General features: G+C 36.3%; 1 protein-coding gene across 4 annotated transcripts in view; it reads left to right on the top strand.

Annotated features, from left to right (window-relative positions):
• LOC149155814 (L-aspartate oxidase 2-a, chloroplastic-like) overlaps positions 1-26,113 on the top strand; it is a 142,190-nt gene that overhangs the window by 67,169 nt on the left and 48,908 nt on the right. For all 4 annotated transcript variants that reach the window (XM_089446036.1, XM_089446034.1, XM_089446035.1 and 1 more), the window contains exons 6-8: positions 25,142-25,384; positions 25,508-25,564; positions 25,790-25,870. In XM_089446036.1, the coding sequence (XP_089302162.1) occupies positions 25,142-25,384; positions 25,508-25,564; positions 25,790-25,870 (381 nt within the window). The remainder of the gene's footprint in view (positions 1-25,141; positions 25,385-25,507; positions 25,565-25,789; positions 25,871-26,113) is intronic.

Here is a 26,113-nt window from a genome sequence, read left to right as displayed (position 1 = left end):
AATTCATTCAATATATTTTGCAAAATGTGAAACATTTTTTTTTTAATTTACACTTCGGAAGGCGAGACTTACGTTTTTAAATTTATTACATATAGTTTCCAAAATGTATACTTTATAGCACTTTTATTATTTGTATTCTATTTTAACTTCACTTTTAGATAAGGATAAAGAAACAACATATCTTAAAAAGTGATATCATCATATTATTTATAATCTTGAGGGTGACAAGAGACAAGATTGTCCCTTCATTGTGAGAGACTATCATGTGGATCAAAAAAGATAATTGGACATAGTTGATTATAGTTTGATATCTCTTTGAATTTAATAATTATCCCTTATAACTTTCTTTGAATTTAGTAAATATCCCTTATAGCTTTCTTTCATTTATTGATATTCTGGATGAGGATAAAGAAACATATTTCAATTTAATAATTTGATAATATTGTTTAGGAAAAGCTTTGATAGGGTTCGTCTTAGTTTTTTTTCTTTTTCTCTGAGATGACATTCAAAACTAAAGAACTCCAATTAATAACAACATATTAAATCACGATATCGAGCGCAAGACTATAAGGCTTAATCTATAACCAAAAATATTTTGGAAAAAAAAATGATTATGGTCTAGTACAAACATAAAGAAACCTCAGAGCGTAAGTTTTTAAATGGGTTATGCAAACTATAAAAAACCTACCCATATCCATGAAAAATTTGCGGGTTAACATTTCTTTTTGAAGATAACTACTCATTTAATATCTGTGCAGGAGCCAGAAGTAAACCTAGAGAAATATACACATAAAAGGAAAAACAGAGTAACAAGCCTAAACGTTTGCCTTCTTCATACATAAACATATAATGTGCAACATCTTGGAACTATTTTACGCTGGATCTAAAATTTTAGGAGAAAATAAAGGATCGTTGTTACCTAAAGTTTTCTTTTAGAAGTCGGTTCTACAACCATTCTAATTTCTATAACGTTGCAACTTAGGGCATTTTGAATAGTGTATAAAAGCAAAGACGATGATGAGGGATAGATATATGCTTTAATTAAAGTTAGGGTTTATGTAGTATATACTACATGATACCAGAATGTAGTACCCTAACTGTGCAATTTTAACCAGACAATGTAAAGCGCTAATGTGCAATTTTTTTAACCAAACAGTAACTGGAATTTAAAAATTTAAATTGCAGAAGAATACCTGGAATCAGTTGAAGGTGTTTTGGACTGTGGTTGTTCTTGCTACTACAGTTACCAAACCACCCTTTACCTCCCAAAGTATCTGGGGTCTACCTGTATGGTCCCTAGACCTAGAAGACAAATCTTTTGGCCCACGTGCCCAAAATTTCAAGAACAATTAGACTCAATCTTTCTCTGTGGCTCTGTTGGGAATTTCTCCCCTCTCTCCGTAATACTTTTCCCATAAAAAATTCTCCCTGTTATGGCCTCTTAAACTACCTTATATGCTCAAACCCATCGTCTCCCAACCTCTTTGCTATCAGTCTCCTTCCTTCCATTGTCTCCCGATTCTTTTTGCTGTCACTCTCCTACCTTCTCAGCCCTTCTTTTCCTTCTGGTTAGAGGCGGTCATATTATATAACTAAGTTAGATTTGATTGAGTTTGGTTATTTCACCTTTAAATAATATTCTTTGCCGACTAATTTTATTCCATAGATTTTATTTAGGGGATTATATTTTATTCAAATATCTATGTCCTTTATCCTTTTGATATACTTATATTTATTATTTTTTTAGTAAAGTAAAATATATAATTATTTTGGTTAATATATGAAAGGAAATAATATATATTTTAATTCGTTTTTATTTTATACAATCCTTTGTATTTATTGATATGTATATTATTTGAATAGTACTTTGATTAGTGTCATTTATAGTGTTGTTATACTTAATAAGTACCCCACTCTACATATTCATTACATTCTGTTTGATTAGGAATTTACTTAGTACTTGAACAATTAATTCATTACCCTGTACTTAGTCATTTTCCAATATTAGCTAATATATATACTAGTGCAATTCCACTTTATTGTTTCCACTCTTTGATACCTTAAAAATATGAGAATAGCCTATTCTTGTCGTAGGTGACTCATTTGTGAACTTAAACTTTTTCCTTTACACAGAATGGTCTGAGCCATGGTCATCAATAGTATCCTCATCAACTTCCATTTCTGAATTTGGTTTGCTTTGGCCATTCGATCTTGAATTGATTTGCAGTTCATTCATGGTATGTTGCTCAACATTTGTTCACCTTTCATTTGGAGTGGGCTCTCTCTCAATGTCAACAATTGTGCATTTTATTTCTAGCTCCTTGTCAGCTCTACCACCTCTAGCATCTTGACTTGCAATACACCCATTGCTACACTCGTTTCCTATTTTAGGATTTTTTTTTTGTCTTATCAGGAGCAATATGCACTAATTATAAATTTTTATTTTAACTGATAATGACATGGTCTTGTTACATAGCTTTAGATATTGCTAGCTCATTAGGATTTTCCTCCCCCTAAGGTGTTGCAACCCATTTATTCAACTCTTCTAATTTTGCCAGAGCCTTTCTGATCCATTCTTGCAATCTTCCAAGAGCTTTAGTTTGTTATTATTTTGTTCTCTCTTCCTCTTCTTTTTGTAGTTGTTTTGTACGTTGTGCCGCAATTTCTTTTATCCTTGCATTCTTGGTCTCATAATCAACGTTTCCTGTAATATCCAACACTTCACATGGTGGTTGATGATCCTTGTGATTAAGTAGATGGACGTTATCCCTCACCTTAAGAGTTTTATATGGGGCATTAATTGACCTTGTAGGTTGATCAAGTGCCATGGGTGATGTCATGATTGTCGATGCCCTTAACAAAGGTGTTGTCCTTACTTGAACAGGTTTTTCATTAACAAGCATATTAGATATTTTGTCTTGAACAAAGGGACAAGATTCCCTTCAATGATCAATAGACATTGGAGGCATGGCCTGAAAGTTGCCAATCAGATCTGTTGCACGTTGTGGTGTAGTGACCCTTGTGTTTTATTGAGTGTGTTGCATAAAGGTGATTTTCCCCAAAACTAGCATTGATACATTACTAGAACCATCAGATTTAAGAGATTTATCTCTTGTATCTCTTTTTGGATGATAGCCAATCAAAATTGTAAGTTGTAGGCTTTGAGTTACCCATAGATTTTAGAGATTGAGGTTTTTCATCCTTTTTAGGAGGATACAACCGTGACCAGTTTTTTCGTTGTGCCTTCGCCCAAGCAATAACTTCTCTTGGTAGGTTCTTGTGAAGCTCTTCCAACTTTCACCAAGGCTCTGCATAGTCCTTCCCAAAAACTAATTCCAACTACTCCATCTTTAAAGAACCCTCCAGGCTAGCAGGAGAGCTAGCTCTGATACCACTATAATGTCCTAGGGTAATTTTTGCCCCGAGATTTCTTATTCATGCTAGGGTTCCAACAAAACAACTACATAATTCATTCATTCAGACAACAATGGGCATTCCTCCATGTAATATACAAATATAAAGATCATTGAATAGTAACAGTAGACATACATTAATAATATAAAGACTTAAACAACAATATGATTCTCAAAGCCACAATAAATTAGGGTTGATTGCCCAATGAATAGTATGCCTATCCAGTCCACTTGATCCACCAGTATAGTCCTAGTTTACAATATCAATAGATTCAATAAACAACAACAATAACAATCCTACACCACTCAATCAACTCACAGAAGGAATTACTGCTTGATTCATGCCTACTAGGAGTTGGTGGTGCTCTAATTGGCCACAGATTAGTCAATTAATGATTGGTTTAATGTGTTGTGCTGATAATATACCAGACTCACAATCTACCCAACTAGATGGTTGTACTAGAATTGAGGCATAGGGTGGAATTTCAAATCTGCTGGTACGAAAATCTTGGCTGCTAGTTTGCCTTTAATTCCATGTTGTCCACTAGGCTTGAAATAGGGTGGTTGTACCAGACAAAAAAATTCAGTCTTGTGGTCCTCGATCTTGCGTCCTCTGCTGCCCTGTGGCCTTACTATGCCTTCGTTGTCCTTAGATGAGGCGGATTACCTTTGTTGCCTTGATGGTTTGCCACATAATTCTTTCAAATAACTTCAATGACCAAACATACCTCAAAAAAGACCTCATTGTTCCTGAGACAGAGTGTGTTGACCAATAAAGTGACTGCAAAAAGCTTCTTTAGGATAGACTCGAGTTGTTCCAAAGCATATGTTGTGCTAGAACAAGGAAAAAGGGTGTCTAGGTAGCATGGGATTGGCTCCACTGAAACTAGACAAAATATTTAGCTAGGGTGGGATCACCTCCACCAAAACTAATCAAGAAGGGCTCTTAAAACACTCAGAGCCTCAGGCTCAAGAAAATCAAAGATATTCCATTCCAAATTGAGGATGCAAAATGATTCTATCTCCCCTTTGTTTATATATTTTCTCATGGGGTTCTCTCTAATGTGAGGGGTTGCAAGTGCAGTCCCAAATTTGGGATTTTTGCCCCAGCGAACCCAAAATTTACCAAATGTTGCCCCAAACATTGGATAATTGGGTTTCCCCCTTTATCAAAACTATAGGCTATGGGGTTGGATAGGCTACTTCATCTTCTCATAGGCAATTAATCCATAGGTGACATTACACTTATGCTCCACACATGCTTAGTTGTCAAGACTAGGCTTCAAAATGTTAGTGTTACCAACATTGCATGCATGCATTGTGGTAGGGATGGAACAATTGGTTATATCTTTTGGAGATGTCCATATGCCAAGACCTTTGTGGCATGGGTTAGGGGTCAATTTCACTATTTTTTATTGTCCCATGTTGTTGGAAAGGTCCCCTCCTTGGCAACACGTGGATGATTATGGAAAATTGCAAGTCTTTTTTGGCACATAGTCAATTGTCCATTATTAGCTTCTATGGAAATACAGGTGCAAAGATACTTTTCATGAAGAACATCTCGCATTAACTTGGGGTATTGAGGCTTTTCAAGAAGAATTGGTTGTGCATTTTTAAGCCAAATCAAGTTTTTTGTAAAGATGTTGAATCCCTTCCTATTGGTGTAGAGGATCATATGTTAGCATTTTTGTCCTTTCTAGAACATGCAATTTCATGTAATCATATTGTTAGATTGTTATATCTCTCACTATTCTATGATGTAGCCTTTTTTTCCATGAAAAGTAATATGATGCATTTCTTAATAAAAAATGATAGTGAATCATGACTTGTAACTAAAAATCACATACCGTTTTTCCAAGCAATGATTTAAATGTGACTTGAGCGGAGCGAATTAGAATCATTGAATTATAGTAAATACTTCTTCCAATTTATTAAATCTTTTGTCCACAATAGCACTAGTCACTTAACACAGATTGAGAGAAAACATTATAACTAGTTGATTCATTTTTCCAAGACTCAGCCTGAATGAAGGGTTGTGGAATCATTTGCTTACATCGAATGATGCGCCTGAGAAGCAAGGTTTGTATGCTCTCTAACCTAGTCTAGTCTACCTCCAACAAGCTTGATCCCCAAATCTCGAACCCATTTAGGAAAATTGCTATCGCCCTTTGAGATCCACCCCCTACATGACCTGAGGTTCTAGTAACATGAGAGGATGTAGATGTGTTTCCACTTGTTGCCGCTCAATCCACACCTGGGCTAACATGCAGAAAATCTTAATCCACCTAGTGTGGCCTTGGGGGCAAGTCTCAAGTTGAGCAACTATCACTCAAATCTCAACTCCTTTGTCTAGGCTAACTCTTAGCGAAGCCAAAGGGGGTAGTCCCTATGAGAAAAGAAAACTAAGGCTTGATTAAGCTAAGTTAAAGAAGAGATATCTAGGAGTTAATTGAATTACCCAAAGCAGATTCAACTATCAACATATAAATAACAACATATCACTTTAGAGCATGTAAGTAAAGTTTAAACTTCATGAGCAAATAAGATGATCATAAGCGTACATATAACAATCCACAAGCAAGAGATATGACAATGACAATATGAATGAAATACTTGTAAGCAAATGATGTAACAAATAGAGACCAGTGCCAAAAGTAGATTGCATATGAAATGTTCAAAGTAAATGTTGTGATTATGTTCGAATGTAAATACTTGGGAATGAAATGCCAAAAGTAAATGTTGCTTGAAAATGAATATGGCAATCAAACATTAACCATGTTGAATGTTATAAAAATGTTGAGGGATGTTCTTGGTACGTTTTAGTCAAATTAGATTTCATTTGGATTTAGATTTATTAGATTGACAGATATGTGGTGATCCGTATGAGTGCGCAATGTGAGATGTGTGATTGCAATGAAGTAAATCTAACTAAGGTGTGTTTCCTCTTCTACCCTTATCCTCGTTGGGGTAGAGAAATTTGCTAGGGGGTCCTATAGGAGGAAGCTTCGCTTCAATGAGTACTATCGAAAGCCCACAAGTCAACCCATTGCAAGGAGATCCAACAACAGGGGAAACTAGCCCCTATCTTGATTTCACAAGTCAACATTTACCATTCCCTCCAATCTCACAATAAGGAGAATAGAATTGGTTTTCCTTATTAAACTAAGTCACCAACAAGCTCTTTCAAGTCACACACAAGGATCAAGGAAAGCTTGCAATGGCGTGAGCAAAAAAGAGTTTAATGGGGTTCATTACTTTGCAAGAAAATAAACTCTAATCTAAGAGTAAAAATTAAATTCTAATCTAGGAAACTGACACTATTCTATTTAAATGAAATTAAACACTAATCTAATGAAATGAAACTAGACTAATATATTATTGTAAATTTAAACTAATCTAATGGTTAATTTTCATCTAAATGAAATCACACCATGAAAAGAGACACAATCACACAAGAAGACGAGCGGCCTCCGTTGGGTGGGGGGGATGCCTGGGAGACTCTCCTAGCTCCCAAGAAAATACAATGTTTTGTTAGGTGATGATATCCCTTATGAATAAAGGGAGGAAGAGATGGTTTTATGAAGTTACAATGGTGGTAAAATGGTGGTTTTAAAAAGGGTACAACATGATGTTCCTTCTGGGTGCTTCAAGTCTTCAAATTTAGCGAAATTTCACCAGCATTTCCCCTTGTAACTCACTGACCTGCTAAAAACCAGCAAGAAAAGTTATGCAAAAAGTGTCCAAAATGCTTTTGGAACACTCAAGAATGTTAGTACTAAAATTCCCAAAAATATTCTAAGTAAAAATGTGTAAGTTCCTACTCTAACAAACCAAGAAAAATCACACAAATGCAACCTTTCTTGGTTGATTTTACTGCTGTTGGGAGAACAGTAAAATGAAGCCTTCAAATGCTAGATATATCAATGAAACACTTGTAAAAAGAGCCAAGGAATGTTGATGAGAAATTTAGAATTCGAAGTGAGGAAAGAAGAGAGAATTTGGGGCCTTTCAAGGCACTTGAAGGCACTTGATGCCAAGTGGGAATAATGCTTCTTTGGTGCAAGAACATTGATGCTCCAACCGAGGAGGTCCCCAATCTCTAAGCTAGAGGAACCTGTAGAAACTTATGATCTTGCCAAAAAGTTAGTAGACATAGATGCAGCTTGTTGAAATGTAACTAGTGCCGGTTTTCATAAATTATACTTGAGTCATGACTTGATGTAACTATTGATGTACTTGTCAAAGGAAAAAGAAAAAGAAAAATTATTTGTAAAAGAAAATTATTACTATTGAAATGGGTTTTTTGCCCATCATGTTGTGGTCATAGGTCAAAGCACCCATTGAGTGCTCTAGGGGTCTTGTTGACAAGTCAAAAGGTCAAGGTCATGATGTACTAGCCCTTGAAGGGCTCATGTAACAAGAAAGAAAAATAGTAAATGTAAATTATATTGTCTAGAAGCCTCCAAGTGATGGGTCGGCCAATCCTCTTCAAGTCGGCTTAGAGAGGCCTAAGTCGCTCTCATGGAGGCCTATAAAAAGATGGATGTCACCTCATTTGATACACACATCTATCAAAAGGTTATCTTTGATCCTAACGAAGAAGAGAAAGGTTTGATTCAATGTAGTTGTGGAAAGAGGAGTGAATTCTTGGGAGGCTAGCAAATCTGTGGAAGCAAAATTCCGTCTTTGTTGCCCTCCTGTGCGAGTTTGAAGGAGGAATTAGGGTTTCCTCAGTCTTGTTTTTCAAGAGACATCTTTTGGGGTTTGGTTGGCTCATCACTTGGGGTTTGGTCTTGGGTCAAGGTCAAGGTCTTGGAAGTCTTCATTGAAATTCTATAAGAAGAGATTTTGTGGGTTTTCCTCTCTAGGAGAGGTTATTGGCCTGGCTAACAGTCTACATCTGGTGTTCTTGTGTTTGCATTGTGATCATCTTATTTTCATTTGTCTTGATGATGAACATAAGTAAATGATGATGATAATGTCCTAATATAAATCATAAGAAAATGTCAAGGATTAAAGAGAAATCAAATTAAATAAATAACTTAACTGTATGTTGTAGATTTCTCAACATGGTTTCAGAGCTATGCCTTTGAGCAGTGGGAAGAAGGAAGATTAGTTTGGCATTAATTTTACCTCAAGAAGATCGAGTTCCCCAGACCGAATTTGTGGAGGCCAAGTAGAAGAAGTTTTGGGCAATTTTTCAAGCCCTAATCACAGAGATTAGGCAACAGGTCTTATCAAGGGTAGTGAGGGTGTTTGAAGAGCATTTTAGCTTTGTTTCAAGAGATTGAATTAATAAAGGGGAACTGTCTCAAGACAACACTCTCTAGCAAGCAGATCAAAGTCTTTTGGTTCCTCCATTAGCCCTTAATCACTAGATCAAGGTCGCAGATCTACTGTAGCAAAGTGCATGGCCCTAAAGAATCTAATCAGACATTTACTTTAACCAGAATATGAAACCTGCTTTAACAATTTAACCAGAATTCATAATATTTCCCTAAATTTATCATTAACCAGACAATGAATTTGAAAATAAAAATTCAGAAGAATACCTGGAAGTTAATTTGAAGAAGTTTTTGGTTTGATGTTTCCCAATTTGCTCCTGCTACCAAAAGACCAAAACCTCCCAGCCAAATTGGGTACAATCTCAGTACCCAGCTCCAAAATACTTCAAATTCGAAGTAATTTGGCCCCCGTGCCCAAAAGCTTCAAGAACAACTGCTCAATTCTTCTTTGTGTCTAAGACTTTCTTCGTATTTCATTCCTTGTCCGCATTAAGAATCCTCAAAGAAAATCACCCCTTCTGTCCTCCTCCATTCTCTTATAACCTTCCCCGTTCACCGTCCTCTCCCACTATCTTCATAACCAAGTTTAATTAAGGTTTGAGTCGGTGACAGGTGGAGCAAGCTTTTGCCTCCAACGTGCTCCCTTCGAAAATCAAGCGGTGGTCATATATTATAGTAGGGAAATATTTGTTTTTATTAAATATTAACTCAATAATTTTATACTTGATATTTTATTAAATATTAATTCAAGACATATGTGCCCCTTGTGAAATATATTTTATTCATTCAATAAATTTATATTATTTTCCCTTTTGAACCTATATATATATATTGCATAATTCATTGTATATATATTAATTATATATGACTATGGTGGTATCAATACTTCACAATAAATATTCATTAGATTTTGATATGTTAATATTTACATAATTTCAATGCATTACCCTATACTCGGAAATTCTCCATAATTAGTTAGTATACCTACTAGTGTCGTGCATGCGATACATGCATATGTAGCTATCATATGCATGTCTCGTATGTATGCTAATATTTCCATGCTCTTGATAACTCGATGTGGGTCATTACACAAAGTAGGAGCATAAAGAACATTTTTGTGAAGGACGAAAGTCTTGGCCTGTAGCCCTAGGGAAGCCACACTCATTGGTATAAGAAGCGAAGGTCAAAAGGTGGCATTTCAACGTCTGCAAAACCTCCAAATTTCTAAGCATCCTCATATCTCTGGTATGTACTCTATAATCATTGTTGATCAGTGTTTTCATTAAAGGTTTATGGAAGGATTATTCTAGCTTTTACAAAGCATCAAAGGCCTATTTATTAGCCCTAGAAAGGAGTTGAATTCGCTGTCTACTAGTCGAAGTTTTGAAGCATAGTCTCATTGTCAAGAAAAAATCATACCTCTGTGCATTCAAAAGTGCAAGAAGTCCTCAGCACGATCATTGTTTGAAGGGCCATCTTGCATATTAGCTAAGAGCTACAATCATCTTGAGGAAGGAACCGAGTTCTCCTGTAGGCTTGGTTATAAGCCCTCTCTCCTATTCGTTAGTCTTGTGCATTCGAAAGACAAGAGGTGACCTAGATCAAATTATATGAAGGCAATCTAGGCCTTCGAAAAGGTATAGTCAACTAGCATCACTCACCATCGTTCATTCTTTGTATGAGATCTACGAAAGATTAAAGCATCTATGCATTCTACAGTGACAAGAGTGCATATATGTACATAAGTTAAACCTAGGCAAGTCAGTGAGGCCGACCTACAATGGTTGTTGAAAAGTAACTAGGTTTGGTATTCATAATGACATGTGTAATTGTGATTTTATGTAATTGATGAAAAGAAGAAAAATAAAATTATTATTATGCTTGTCTCATGGGTTTCATGAGCAATGAATTTTATTTTAGTGATGGCTCCCATTGTGAGCCGTTAGGTTTTGTCATCTAGTCATAAAAGTCAAATTGAGTCAATGTCATGTATGAAGGGCCCTTCTTGGGCATATTATTTTTTATGAGTCATTAGATAAGTATAATTAGCCCTCCAAGACCAAGCAAAGTCTCCTCCTCAAGTCGACTTCAAAAAGAAATATTATAAACCCTCCAAAGGACATGTCGGCTCACATTCACTCGTGTCGGCTAATTACAGAGGCAAAGCACTATAAATACGCAACTCGACGTATTTCAGAGCACAAAAATTCGATCAAGGAACAGCCTGCAGTTTGAAGTGCGAAGTACAACAAGGATTTAAGTGGCAATAAAGTCAGCAATTCGATCAAGGTTTAAGGCAGAAAAGAAGTGCGAAAAAGAAGGGACAACAACCTCTCATCAAACGTAGAAAGAAGAAGAAGAATCCGAGTTAGTTTGGCACTATTTTGGTTACTTTTTTTCTCACATGTGTGACTTGCATTAAGGGTTCTGCAATAAGGTTTCTTCAGTCAGCAAGAAGTCTAGAAAGGATCTCTATATCATCTCACATCCTAGCCGAAGTCACTAAAGTGAGTCTCCTAGTCAAGCAAAGAAGGAAGACATCTCATATCAGCTCACACATGGAAATCACAAGGATATAGATAAGCCGAGAATTGCAGATCTGTGGACAAGACCGAAATTGCAGAAGTGTAGACAGTTTGACTTGCGTTGACTATAGAAGGACGAAAGTGTAACAAGGTTGTTTTAAGAAGGATATCATCAAAGAAGGGTTGTGTCTTGGTCTTGGAGTGGAAAATAGGTCAAGGGTCTTAGTCTTGGTATTTGTAAATTGAAGTCTCTATCAGAAGAAGAATTTGTGCGGGTTTTCCTCTCAAGCGAGAGAGGTTTTGGCCCTGGCAAATAGCCTACATTCTGTGTCCCTTGTCTCTTTATTGTTTATGCATTGGTAATTGTTTGATGAAAGAAGAACACAATAATAATCTAAAGAGAAGAATCTAATCTAAAAGGTAAAAAGCATTTAGAAACAATTATCTCTAAAGAGAAATTCTCAACAGTAGTAAAGGTACATTTATTTTCAAATTGACAATGGTACTATTGTTGAAAGTGTTGATCTATAAAGGTGTCAAGGATCTCTATTTTTGGGAACCCTAATCCTAAGGTATAGACATCAAAGAATAAGCTGCATATTGATTTGGTCACATTGGGAAGGAAAGCCAGCTACAGGCAATGGGAAGATCATTGTGACAGTAAATCAACACAAGACAATTTTTGTGTTTGTTATCAATCATTATTAGTCAACACGTCGAAGAAAATTCTTGGGTATAAGAAGTATTTTTGCGCCTATAACAGTTAACCCTGAGTGACTTGTACTTTTCAAAGTGGAGAAGAGCAGTTTATTGATATTGAAGAGAGATAGCAATGCAGAGGTAGTAAGTAGGGTCACGATGAGTCAACTCTTTGAAGGAAGGTTCTCGTTACATCAGTGGCTGACAGTATAAGATAAGTTTGGTATTGTCAACAATTTTGGAAGTTCCCTGGTAAGATATATTGTTACAGATAGTCCTCTAAATATGTGCATCACTGATAAACAAGTAGAGGAGAAATAGTATATTGTTCCTGAAGTAGGAAAAGATTGGCAAATAAAATAATGAATATGCTCACCTTGAAGAAAAATGATGAAGAAACCGTGGCATCCAGAATTGCAGACCACTTCGACAAAGGTATGTAACCTTGAGGTATGTATGGTTTATTTTATTAAGGGTCCTACATGAACTATTGTGGGGTTAGTGGTTCTAAGGTTTGTTGTTAAAACCATTGATATAGATAATGACATCTGGAAACCTTCAACGACATAAGTAAAACCATAACTTGGTTCCCTCAAAGAAACCCTAACACTTGGTCTTTAGGGTTTGTGCACAATCTAGGGCTCATGTCAAATAGGCATGGATAAGGTTGATAAGTGATATATGAAACCCTTGGTCTTTAGGGTTTGTGGACAATCTAGGGCTCATGTCAAGTAGGCATGGATAAGGTTGATAAGTTATATATGGAACCCTTGGTCTAGGGTTGGCACTTGAAAACCCTAGGAATACAACCTCTAAGTCTCATGGTAACCTTAGATTGATAGATTGACATCATGCTTTTGTTATTGTATACTTTGCTTGGGTGTACTTGTCAATGAATGTTGCAGGTACAGGAAGTAAAGGAAGAAAGATGAGCAGATCATCTGTTTTGGCAAGCATGATGGAAGGAGGGAACTGTAAGGACCCTTGGATCCTTGGGCACTCTGATAGATTCATGATATAACTATGCAAATATGGATGCAAGAGTTAATAACAACATATGGAAGAATTCATGAACCTAATATAACAGTCAGCTAGCCGATATAAAGATTTTGTTGCAAGTCGATAATAAGGATCATTTATGGATCCTCTTTCGTGATGTCATGAAATGAGTTCTTCATCTTGGGAAGAATGACCATGATGATATCAATGTTATAGTCTACTCTTTCTGTTTTTGGAGCAGGCCTCTTAAGAAGCTTGATGGTTCAGTTGCAGCACAATGGATTTCATCTTGGAAATGAGGAGTAGTGCTAGATGATTGGCTGAGATATGTTCTGTTAAATACTCTAATGAATATTGAAGGAAAATCATGATGTTGATAAAGACATGATATACTATTAGGTTCTACACGATTCTGTTATATGAAAAAGAATCGCTTTAAGAAGGATACGATGACTCCATTGGGTTGTTGCCTTGGTACTTAGTTTGAGGAGCTAATGTACACTACGATGACATATATGATAGCTGGTTACAAATGGTTTGATGATCATGTCCTGGTGGATCACTTTCTAGATGTTCAAGAGGGAGCCATGTTCGAGCTCGATGATGATTAATTTGTGAATATGCAAGTGATGAAGATGATGACATAACAAAGGGCCATCATAAAGAGGTAACTTTAATTTGATGTTCATTTTTATTTTTGAACTCATTTAGTTGAGTTGAAATAGGGCTACCGAAAGAGGATTGTAGAAAGTCACTACAACTAGTACTCATGTGATTGGATGGAAGATCCCAATAGAAGCATGACTTTAAAGAGGTAGTTGTATGAAGGATAACCAGATGTGGACTAAAAGATCACTTTCCAAGGAAGAAAAAGGATGACATGATTGTTGGTTCAACACTATGGTTTGTTGAAGGGAAGTGATGTAGAAGATGGCCTATGCCCTACAAAGAAGTTATGAAGAAGACAGGCTCCATGATGAAGAAGTTGAAGTTTATTTATAACATGATGATTCTGTATATAGAGGACCCTGTGAGGTTCAAAGAAAGCTCGCACATGTGATGATAATGATAGAGCCCTGAGAGCTACTATCATAGTAGTTGATGATTGACACTTCTCCCTAGTTGAGAGGGAGTGACAGATATGGTTCTCTGCTTCATGTGTCATGCACTAGACCAGGACTAACAGTTGTAAGTCTTAGTGAAGGCCATGAGGAGAGAATGGCGTCTGGAGGATTGGGTAAGCATCTGAGACAGATACTCCTTGAGGATTTGGAATCTGAGATAGGAAGTAGTCTGGTGACCAATACTCTTTGAGGATGAAGTAGGGCATCCAATAGGTAAGAGTAGTTGAAGAGGAAATTCCTTGAGGATGTGTAAATCCAAGACAGGAATGGTCCTAGAAGGACATACCTTGTGAACATTTGGATGGGGTATGTGCCTTAAGAGGTAGTGTGGTGTCCCATGTAAAACCTCCCAGCATTGTGCTTTGATCTATTGAGAGATAGAGCTTGTTAGTCAAGGCCTTGCTATGTTGACAATGTTGGTTGTATATTGATCATAATGTTGATGCTTAAGATGGCTTACCAATCCAACTCTTCTTATGAGAATGATTCAATGGAAGTACTACCCTTGTACCTGTGATTATTTATGAATACCTCCCTAATCAAGAGGGAGTATTGAAATGTGACTAGTGTTGGTTTTCATAAATTATACTTGAGTCATGACTTGATGTAATTATTGATGTACTTGTCAAAAGAAAAAGAAAAAGAAAATTATTATTATTGAAATGGGTTTCTTGCCCATCATGTTGTGGTCCTAGGTCAAAGCACCCATTGAGTGCTCTAGGAGTCTTGTTGACAAGTCAAAAGGTTAAGGTTATGATGTACTATCCCTTGGAGGGCTCATGTAACAAGAAAGAAAAATAATAAATGTAAATTATATTTTCTAGAAGCCTCCAAGTGATGGGTCGGCCAATCCTCTTCAAGTTGGCATAGAGAGGCGTAATTCACTCTCATGGAGGGCTATAAAAAGAAGGACCTCACCTCATTTGATACATGTCTATCAAAAGGTTATCTATGATCCTAATGAAGAAGAGAAATGTCTTATTCAACGAAGTTGTGTGGAAAGAGGAGTGGATTCTTGGGAGGTCGACGAATCTATGGAAGGAAGCGAAATTTTGTCTTTGTTGCTCTCACGTGCGAGTTTGAAGGAGGAACTAGGGTTTCCTCAATCTTGTCTTTTTAGAGACATCTTTTGGGGTTTCGTTGGTTCATCACTTGGGGCTTGGTCTTGGATCAAGGTCAGGGTCTTGGAAGTCTTCATTGAAATTATATAAGAAGATATTTTGTGGGTTTTCCTCTCTAGGAGAGGTTTTGGCCCTGGCAATCAGCGTACATCTGTTTTTCTTGTGTTTGCATTGTGATCTTCTTATTGGCATTTGTATTGATGATGAACATAACTAAATAATGATGATAGTGTCCTAATATAAATCACAAGAAAATATCAAGGATTAAAGAGGAATCAAATTAAATAAATACCCTAATTGTATGCCCTAGATTTCTCAACATAGCTTGCATAATGAAAGGAGTAAACATGTTATTCAACTGAGAAATACATGTAGTATTCAATCCCAAAATGCAAACTAACAGGAAGACTATAAGTAATTGCTAATCTTCTCCTTTGGACAACAATGCCCCTGTTGTCGCTCGGATTGTACAGCTACTGCGACAACGACTCAGGGTAGAGGTTGTCACTCTGATCCTCGCCCACTCTATTCTAGTTGTCTCCCAACATCAGGCTATGGGGGTTGTCCCTATGAAATGAGATGAAGGAAAACAAGTTGGGAACCAACTTGCTCAGGAGACACGGATGAGTGGCCTAGTTACGTGGTTGAATTAAGCAAGATTAATGATTATATTAGATTTTAAGTATGAGACCAGTGCCTTAATGGAGTCACAATTCATGCTTATGATAAATTAAAACCAAGTGACCGGATGAACACCCATTGCTTTAATGATTAACTAACCTATATGATGTGAAAGTCTTAGGACCTATGTGAGGTGCAGTGATCTTGGTTAATTTTAATTATATGCCTAATCTAGGTATAACCTACCCTTAACTATTTTGAAGTTGGGCTCCAAGGTAGGTTGTGGGAAGCAGGCTAGGGCCTGATTAACAATACCTTTTGTTGTGCTCCTATCACCCGATGCCTCCAATGTTGCAGAGAGTATGGCTCTAACGACTGCAAGGTCACCGCGTTAACCACCAAAGAGTTGCCAAGCCCCTCAAGCTAGGTGAAAAGGGTTGCCCTAGATTTCTATCAACCTAGCTTATGCTAGGAGTTAAGTTTTAATGCAAGCTAGATCTAGGATGCTTATGCAAGATGATGAGTGAATTTATCTTGAGTTAAGATTGTTTATGTTACTTAAGTACTTAGTATGAATTATCTTAAAGTAAGAGTACTTAATAATTTTGAGATAACAATCTTAAACAAGATAAATGCTAACAGATACAAGTGCAAAACTTCACAAGAGATTAATCTACGAGATGCTTGACCAGTTCAAAGAAAACTAAAGCACTTATCTAGTAATGATTATCCACAAGATGTAAAATGCCAATATTTCAACAATGTTCAATACCACTTAGGATAAACCAAATACCACTTTTAAGATAACCAATGAAAAATTTAGATGCCAAGTGCTTAGATCAATGATTCAATTATATGCCAAACACAATGATGCCAGTTAAGTATTAGATCAACTTATACTAATCACAAGATCAGATCTTTAGAGCTTAAGTGTAGGAGTGCTTTAGGTGCCAAATTCAGAAAATTTTGCAAACTTAGAACAAGACACACAAATGTTAGATCTTCAATAATCAAATCAGCAGTAGCACTTCAGAAAATTTCAGCACTTATTAGTGTTGTGACAGCAGTGGAAAAGTCACTCTAGATTATAGAATTTGTCCAACACATGAAGCATAAAACTTTCCAATGACCAGCAAATGTAAATCTAAGAGTTTAGCTTACTTTATGATGATGTATTCAACAATATTTCAGATCTGATCTAGTTATTACAGCAGTAAATAAACCACAGATCAACAAGCTAATGAGGCTAAGAAAAGTGCCTAAAATGCCTTAAAATAAGAAAACTCATTGGAAACTTGAAATTTCAAGTTTTTTGACCCTTATTAAATGTATGCTTCAGAAATATCAGATTTGAAAACTTCAATTATGCAGTAAATTCCAGCAAGCATAAAATTAGATCTAGGTTAGATCTAAGGTGCCCAAGTGGCCAAAATCTAGGAAAACCAATATTTAGCAATTTTGAACAATTTTGACCATTTAACATATGATTTTAGGGCCTAATTATTATTGATCTAACTGTTCAATAAAACAGAGATAAATCTAGGGTTTAGAGGTCAAACCCTAGGCCTAAGGCCTTGTAGATGCACTTGCCCAAGTGACCCAAAAAAATTTGATGAAGAAGCTACCTAAAAATCAAACTTTTGGAGCTCAAATTCTGCAAAATCATTAAGGAATCAGTCCCAAAATATCAAATTAGGGTTTAGGGCAAACTAGGGCAGAAAATGGCCAAGAAGAGCCAACGCTACGCCAAGGAAGGCCAATGTTGAGGGCTAAGGGGGCTGGGATGATAGATCGGGGCCTGAAATGGCAAGAGAAGGCCAAAATGATGCAACGTTGGAGGAAGAGGAGGCCCTAAGGCTGGACATTGTGGTTTCTGAGGTAAATTAGGACCAAAAAGAGGACGGCTTGCCTAAAGCGCAGTTGTTAGGGCTAGAGGAAGGAATTCGTGTGCCCTAGGGTCCACGACTAAGCCTTTTAAGACCCGATAGCCCTAACGCTAGGCTAGGAAAGGGAGGCTGAGGCCTCTTGAGACTACGACCTGCCTAAAGGGCCCTAAAAATGTGACGCAGAGGCTATGGAGGCTGACGCAGGCCATGTAGGGGAGACACTGGCCCTAGTAGGGGTGGATCTGGGCCTGGGAGGCTTGAAAACACGAAACTTTTGTCTCGAAAAAAAAATTCGCAAAATCTGTAGTGAATAGCTCTACAAAATTTTTCAAGAAACTAGATCTTATCCTCAAAGGCCTACATCTAGCTCTTCTTCAACTTGATCCCTTGATACAACCCTCAAAAACGGAAAATACAACACCCATACCCCAAATATATACAAAAATACTTAAAACCCCGAAACCCAAGTTAGAAAAAATTATTTACAAGATCTACAAATATACAAAGGTTTGGAAAAATTTTAAATTTTGAGAAAATTATTTTTTTATGGAGTTGTTTCCTTTGATGAATGGCTAAAAACACTTTAGAAACCCCAATGTATACTATAGCCTTAGCTAAGATTTAATCCATCATACAAATATTTGGAGTCCAAGCAACAACAATTCCTGGCCAAGTTTGTGAACTTGGAGGCCAAGGACTGAACTACCTACAAGCACTATGTATTTATTTCAAAAATTAATCTGTTAGATCACATGGGGAATCAAACCACCTAAGATTAGCCCTAAACTATCAATAGTATGATTTTGTCTCCATCTAATGAAAAAACAAATCTTACCAATATTCAGCACAACATAGAGATGTCCATAGTCAGCACATACCACAAATCAATAAGCAAGAACACCTTGAATTACACCCCAAAATCTTTATTCCAGTGGAACAATAGTTACAAAGATGCTTCAACAGCAATTTTCTAGCCAAAGATCAAGATGCTAGAGACTCAAATGACTCTAATTTATAGATTTATCCTCAAAGTGGAAAAATAACGGCTAGTTTCTTTGATCTTTGTCAAAATAATCTTGGTCATTGATAAACGCTTCAAGATCTTTTAATCTTGGCCCTTGATTTTTTATTTTTGAGGAATTTTCGACTTTATAATTTAATTCTATTCTTATTAGCTCAAAATTAATTATTTTGAGCAAATTTCCTCAAAATTTTGACTTTGACTTAACCACCAAAGTTCAATGATCCAAATTTTCTTGAAATATACAATACTCCCTTGGTGGAGGACCTTTAAAAATTGATTCCTTTAAGACCCACGAATTTTTCAACTTGGAGAATTATTTTTCGTAACACAATATAATTTTGACTCTAATTAATTAATTTTCTAACCTAGGATTTAATTTTATTTTGCCAGAAAGAATAATTAATTTACAGATGGGGGATTTAATTGTTATTCCACCCTCTAATACATAAGATTTTATATTTGCAACCCTCAAAGGGGGAATACACATTTGGCTTAGACCCTCAAAACACATAACCCATTTGTGACACAATATGATCTAGTAAACCAATTGATTTGTAATAAAATAATTAAGCCAACTAGCTTAAATTACTCCCAAATCACTTTTACATCAGGCTTGAAAAAAAACACTACCTGAGACTTTGACAATAAATTTTACCCTAGCTTTGGGGTTTAAGTTGGAGGGAAAAAACTCTTTGATTAGCCCTATTTAGAAACACAGGGAATCAGCGAGGTTAAAAAACCTCCTAGGATGAAATTCGTCATCAAAATCATAGGCTTACCTAGGCTTTTACATATACTCAAGGTCATACTAGGATCATTTACATTACATAACTTGCAGAATGGGTTTACAATGGCATGTAAATTGTTGATAGATGACTCGATCTTATTAAAAAAAATTGGCACTTCCGCTTCCTTGGAACTTTGACAAATTGAGTGCAACTGCCCCTATTAAGACCTAAGATACAAACTCAAAGCAATGAAATGAAACAACAACAAGGTTAACTCATGAAGCACCAAACAAACCACACCATTCACAAGATCATGAGCCTGCAAATCCTTCTTTTATTATTGAAAATGGAACAATTACAAAACAACAACACTTCCCCAAACTCTCAAGTTTCAATACTAGTTAACAATGGAAGAAAAGCCCTAATTTATAAGAGAATGGGTGAAGATATGAAGAAGAAATACGATTTACAAATGGCAAGGTGGAGATCCCAAGGCAGCCATATGTAGATCCCAAAGAAGGATACAAGTTCTCCAAGTGTAGTTGCGTGGGCACCCAGAGAAGTGTGTATCTCCCTCAACGAGCAGCGCATAATAGATGGGGGAAATCTCGTATGGCCAAGTGTGAAGTCCAAGAAAAGTGTGCAAGTGAGGTTGCCGCATGCCTCCCATAACTCGTGACATCACCAAGATAGCTTGGCTTGCAATCCAAGTGCCAACTCAGCCTCGATGAAAGAGGGAATTCGACCTCCCTTTCGGGCCATTAAATCAGCCTCCAAATCATCACTTAATTGACTCTTTGGTGCTTTGTCACCCCTCTTAACTGATTGGGATAGTGAGTTGACAGGAAACATGTTTTTAATATGTTCCTAGTTATTTAATTTCTGATTTTTTATGTTTTTTTCTCGCTTTTATGAGCAAAAGTGATTTTTTATGTGGAAAAAATAATATTTTCCACCACAAAGTGGGTTCTAGGGTAACGTTGGTACTCTGAGCATCAAAATTGAGTACTCACATGCCATACAAGTCATTCTAGTACCGCTTTTTTTGTTACATAAAAATCAAGTAAAAATTCCTATTATGCGGGAAATTTTAATTATTAAAAATTTCTTCTAAAACCTAATGAAATTCCGCGAGATCAAGATAATGCCTAGCATGGTAATATACATTTACCTTAGACACTCAAGGATTGCACTCCAGCTTTGGAGGTAACTCAATTAATTATTGATCGCTAAAAAACAAAAATAATTAAGTAAAAAAAACACTCTAGAATGACATTTTGACTAACTAGGTCCCATGGGTCTAAGAAATGTTGTGATAATCACGATCGAGATTAAATCGGCGAGGGTTTAGAAAAAAGAAAAAATTGGGATAAAATAATAAAAAATTTGGGAAAATTTAGAAAAAATTGCGATTTTTTCTAAATGAAAAATTGTTGGTTTAATCGGCCAATTTAATCGTTCAGGGAAAAACTCGTGATTTTCACAACACTAGATCTAAGTCTATTACATAAGTTTATCATGCTAGTGCCATTCTATACAACTCCCCCATGGGGGTACGGAATTTGCATAGAGAGAAGAAGATAGAGAGAGAGGGACTGATTTTTCCTGTTGGACTTTTGAATTTGAAAAATTGAAAAGTGCCTTATCCATTGGGTAATGTAGTCCTCCTTATTATTCTAAGTACAATTGAGAACCAAATCTAGAAGATGCATTAGGTTGAAACTTTTATTTTTTTACTGTTCATTCTTTGTGCAACTTCCTCCATCTTGATGCATTTTTGTTTTTCTTCCTTTGATACCTTATGGAAAATTGAGATCTCAATGGCCCCCTTATTCACATCACCTCTCCCATACCCTACAAATATGCCTCCTCACATTGGTATATGAACTTGTATAAGGTTTTCCTTGATGACAATCATGATTACATAAAAATTTAGTGGTTCCACCCCCTTTCCATGCCTCAAGTTTTGTCATGGCCATCTTCTTCCCCTTCATTGGCAGCTTCATGGCCATCTTCATCCCCTTCCAACCCTTCCCCATCTTCATATGATGAGTCACAATAAGTATGACCACAATCCTTTTCTTCCCTCTCATGCCTATTCCTTACCAAGACCATGAGAATAAAAGATGGAACCATATATCACAAGAAGATCATTTTTCTCCAGTCCTAGAGATGAACAACCCACAATAAAATGAGGGAGAAGAAGGAATGGGAAAGAGTAGGAAAAGAGGAAAAATCCATAAACAAACAACATAGGGATATACAAAAGACTACAAAGAATGGGCTTTGGTATAACCTCCTTATCTCTCTAGCTATTTGTAATACTATATGACAGCCTTTGTTCTCTCCTCCAAACTCTTACAAATTTGCCTTCCTCAATGATTTGCAAGAAGACCAAGCTGCCCACTCTAAACTTAAGCACACAAATATGAAAATAATGAGAAAAAGAGTCAGGGGGAGGTCTTTTATTTCCCTCTTTACTTCACCTAAACCCTAAACCTCCCCGTCGGGGTCCACCTCAATATTTTTTTTTAAATGGTATTTTTGTCCAAATGTCACGGTAGTGTCTTAGGCACCATAGAGAGCATCAAGCGAGTGCCCTCCCTCCTCTGGGAGTGTCTCAAGGAGAATCAAGCTCCCCATAGTGGTAGGAAGCGTCTCAGGGATCCTCGGAATGTGCTTTGAATTTTTGGGAGCACACTTCTTGTATATTCTTTCTCAGAGGGTGGTTTTGATGTGGACTCGCTAATTCCTTCTACCCCTTTTACAAGAAAGTTTCACAACTCTTTCTTTAGAAGCATCAGGTGCTAGTGTTGAAGTTGAAGGTGATGTGCATGAGGTGGAAGGTGTTGAGGTTGAGTTGGAAGCCAAGTGGAAGTGAAATATCTATGGCTAGCTTGAAAATCCCTATACTAAATCTCTGAAAAACAAATAAAATGCATGCATAAGTATTTATACATACCTGCGAATGTGGAAATACTAGATTGAAATTAATCCCCACTCCACAATACTTTTGTTATTGATAATGAGAACATTGGATTTCCCTTCATTGGCTCGATGAAAAATGGCAACAAACTCATATCCTTTCAATCCCCTATCTTTGATTTTCTAAATGTGTTGGGCTTGAGGTGGAAGCTGGCTGGAAGTGAAATGTCTTCTGCTAGCTCAAAAAACCCTATACTAAATCTTGAAAAACAAACAAAATGCAACCATAAATTGTCATGCGTACTTGGGAATATGGAAATGGTAGATTGAAATCAATCCCCAACCCACAATAGCCTTTCTAATTACGATGAAAACATTGGATTCCCCTTAGTTTTATGAAGGATGGTGACAAATTCCTCTCTTGGCAATGCTTGGCCTTTGTTTTTCAAAATGAGCTTAAGAAAACCAAGGATCAGGTCTTAGAGTGTCATCAACAAGAACAAGGTGATATTTTCCATTGACTTGTGATAATATTGGAAAATATTACGATAATATCAGTGAGAAGAAACTAATGTGACTTTTTAAGGAGATAATATCAAGGCCTTTTAAAAACTTGTGTTATTTGCAATATTATCAAAATATTGGTAACACTAGTATGGAGTGTTTTGTACATCTATCCCCACTATACAGATGGATACCATAAATTTTGTTCTATATGGTTGGTATGGACCATATATGCACCTTGAAAAATGTGCCTCTTGGGAAATGTGCACAGGGGTTTCAGATTTTTTTTTCTCAATATGCTGTATCAGAACCTTGAGAGGTGCACAAATGTTGCACTTGCACCTTGCAAATTGTGATGTTCCTTCATTCTGCAACACTTTAAATTAGTGTTGCGAAAATTGCAATATTATTGCGATAAAATCGGAAAATCGCGATTTTTTGAGTTTGGCGATATTATTGCCCGATTTTTGCGCTAATTTTTTTTTTTCACAACAAATTGCGATAACTTGAAAAAATCGCAATTTTTTGGGAAAAAATCTTGGAGAAAAGAAAATAAATAAATATATATATATATATTTTTTTTCGATTTTATTTTTTTTCTTTGATGAGGAGGAGGAGCAACAGCAGGAGGAGGTGACACAGCCTACCCAAGCTACCCCTATCACCAGTAGAGGACGTGGTCTACCTCTTGTAGCTCCTAGTTCTTCAGCTTCTAGAGCACAGCAGAGTCCACTGCCAACTCCACCAGCATCTACATCTAGAGGGGCAGAGGAAATCAGTGGTATTAGACTTTAGTTATTTAGTTCATATGACATTATTACTCATGATATGAGATATATTATTATATTTTTGTTGATATTTTGAGGCTGAGTTGGGACTAAGGTGTCAGGACTTACTATTCAAGACATGATTCACTGTTATGTGTGATGTAGCACTAGAAATGATATTACACATCTTATATATCAGTTCTTTTATCATATTTATGTGTCAATGTATTTATTTTATGTTGTAGATGCTTTAGATATTAAAAAAATTGAAAAAAATGAATATTTTTGTATTTTATGATTTTTTTCCCGATTTTTACGATTCTTTCCCCTCACCATTAATATCCCGATAACGATTACTGCAACATTGCCTTTAAATGACCATAAATCCTAAATTCTCTCCCAGAAATGACCATAACAGAAAACAAGGTGCACCAGCAGTGGAAGAGGGCATTCAAATAATCCTCATAACTTTTTGAAACAATACATTAAATGAGAATACAATTTAAGTTAACCCTTCGATTCTAAACTGATTCTTCACATTGCACTATTAAGACTAATGAAAAGTGACTTAAGCTAATTGTGATTTATGACAGAATAATTATGTAGTGTTTATGAACGTGTACTTTATCGAATAAGTGACTAAAGTAATTCCTATTGGAAAAGACTGTTACACACTTTATCATTGAAGACCCGTTTGCACCAGCCAGATTTAAGCAAGACACTAATTTTTGTGACTTGAGCTACCTGAGTGGAAGGACATAATTGAGTTATTGTATGCAGCAACTCAAACTGGAGCCTTGACGGGAATTATTGTGGAAAACCTGAAAAGTTATGACACTTTTAGCTTAATAACTTATTTTCTGATGTATAGGGTGTCTACGTAAGGTGAAATATATAGATTAATTGTTAGCGAGATGGAAAGTGACAGGAAGTTTCCCTCTCTTTTAAAAAATATAAACATTTCTATGGTAGAAATTCTCCTTGAAGAGAAAATTTGGGAAAGCACTTTTAAAACCCATGTAGTGCTATTATTAAAATTATGAAAGTAACATTTTTTTAATCTTTTATTTGAGAAATTAAACTGCAGGCATGGCATGCCTATGGCAACACTAAAACTTGATTTAAATGTTTGTTAAATCTGTGAAGATAATTTTCTTCCTATTACATTCATATTGCATCTCAATAACACAACAGGTTGTCAAATATAGTATGCATCAGAATATCTGCCAACAGTCTTCTGCCGAATATATACCTATTGCAAATGAATAAATCAATAGAGATTGTCAAATACCTATTCATTAAGATCTTCTCTGACAGTACGTCATTTACATTCAGCAAAGAAAGTCATCCTTCACTCCATCCCTTACTGGATATAGTGATGTGAAAAGGGTGTACATGAAAAAGACCACTACTGTGAATGTTGTGATGTATGTTGTTTGTGGTTGAAAGCATCTAAGATTCTAAAGATGACTTCTAAGTCCAGAACAGAATGTCTAAGTGAAACTAACTTCCCCATGTAGGTGGTATGCACAGAAGGCCCAGATAGAGTTAAAGAGTTGATCACCATGGGTGCATCCTTTGATCATGGTGAAGATGGTAGCTTACATCTTGCTAGAGAGGGGGGGCATTCTCATCACCGTATTGTTCATGCAGCAGATATGACAGGAAGAGAGATTGAGCGAGCTCTGTTGAAGGCTGTTGTTAATAACCCCAACATCACCATGTTTGAGCATCACTTTGCCATAGACTTGCTTACGTTTGAGGTACTGTTTGTAATTTTTTTGTGGTGTGCCTTCATCAGACATTTAAGTCAACCTTTCAAATTGACCTTCAAGGAGAAGAGCTGGATGCTATGTATCATATTTCTGTATGTATTATTTTTGCAGGATGGATCAAATATTTACTGTCATGGTGTGGACACATTGAACACTGACACTAATGAGGTAAAGCTCCTTTTCCATCACTACAAGATGCAAGAAAGGCATATGAGAGAAAACAAATTCAAGAAGCTTACATTAAACTTCTCTCGATACATATTTTCAATTCTGTATGCTGCTCTAAGTGTGTAGTAGTGCATTTTATTTTAAAAAACCAGCGGGATTCAGGAATGGAAGATGTTCTATGGTAAAACATCCGATTTAATTGTTTACAATTTTCATTTTGCACAGGTGGTCCGCTTCATTTCAAGGGTAACTTTACTTGCATCTGGTGGGGCTGGACATATTTATCCTACTACCACAAATCCTCGTGTAAGTGGGAACTTTTATACCTACTTTCTCTTCATCGTGCCTGTTCAGAACTTGTGATACAATACAGTTAGCTGCTCATAGATATGGGTGCAGTGTAACTTACTGATGCTGAGACCTATATGCCAATACAGAACATATTGGATGGTACTGAGATGAAAAGATGCCAACTCAAAACTAAAATAAGCCTTTTTTTGGGTGTGAACAAATGCATCTTATACTTCAGTAATGCATAAAAGAAGACAC

Source organism: Pinus tabuliformis, chromosome 9, assembly GCF_031772625.1.
Source record: "Pinus tabuliformis cultivar Carrire ecotype Pingquan chromosome 9, CPIR1, whole genome shotgun sequence".
Taxonomy (NCBI): Eukaryota; Viridiplantae; Streptophyta; class Pinopsida; order Pinales; family Pinaceae; genus Pinus; species Pinus tabuliformis.
This window is presented reverse-complemented; position numbering and strand designations above follow the sequence as displayed.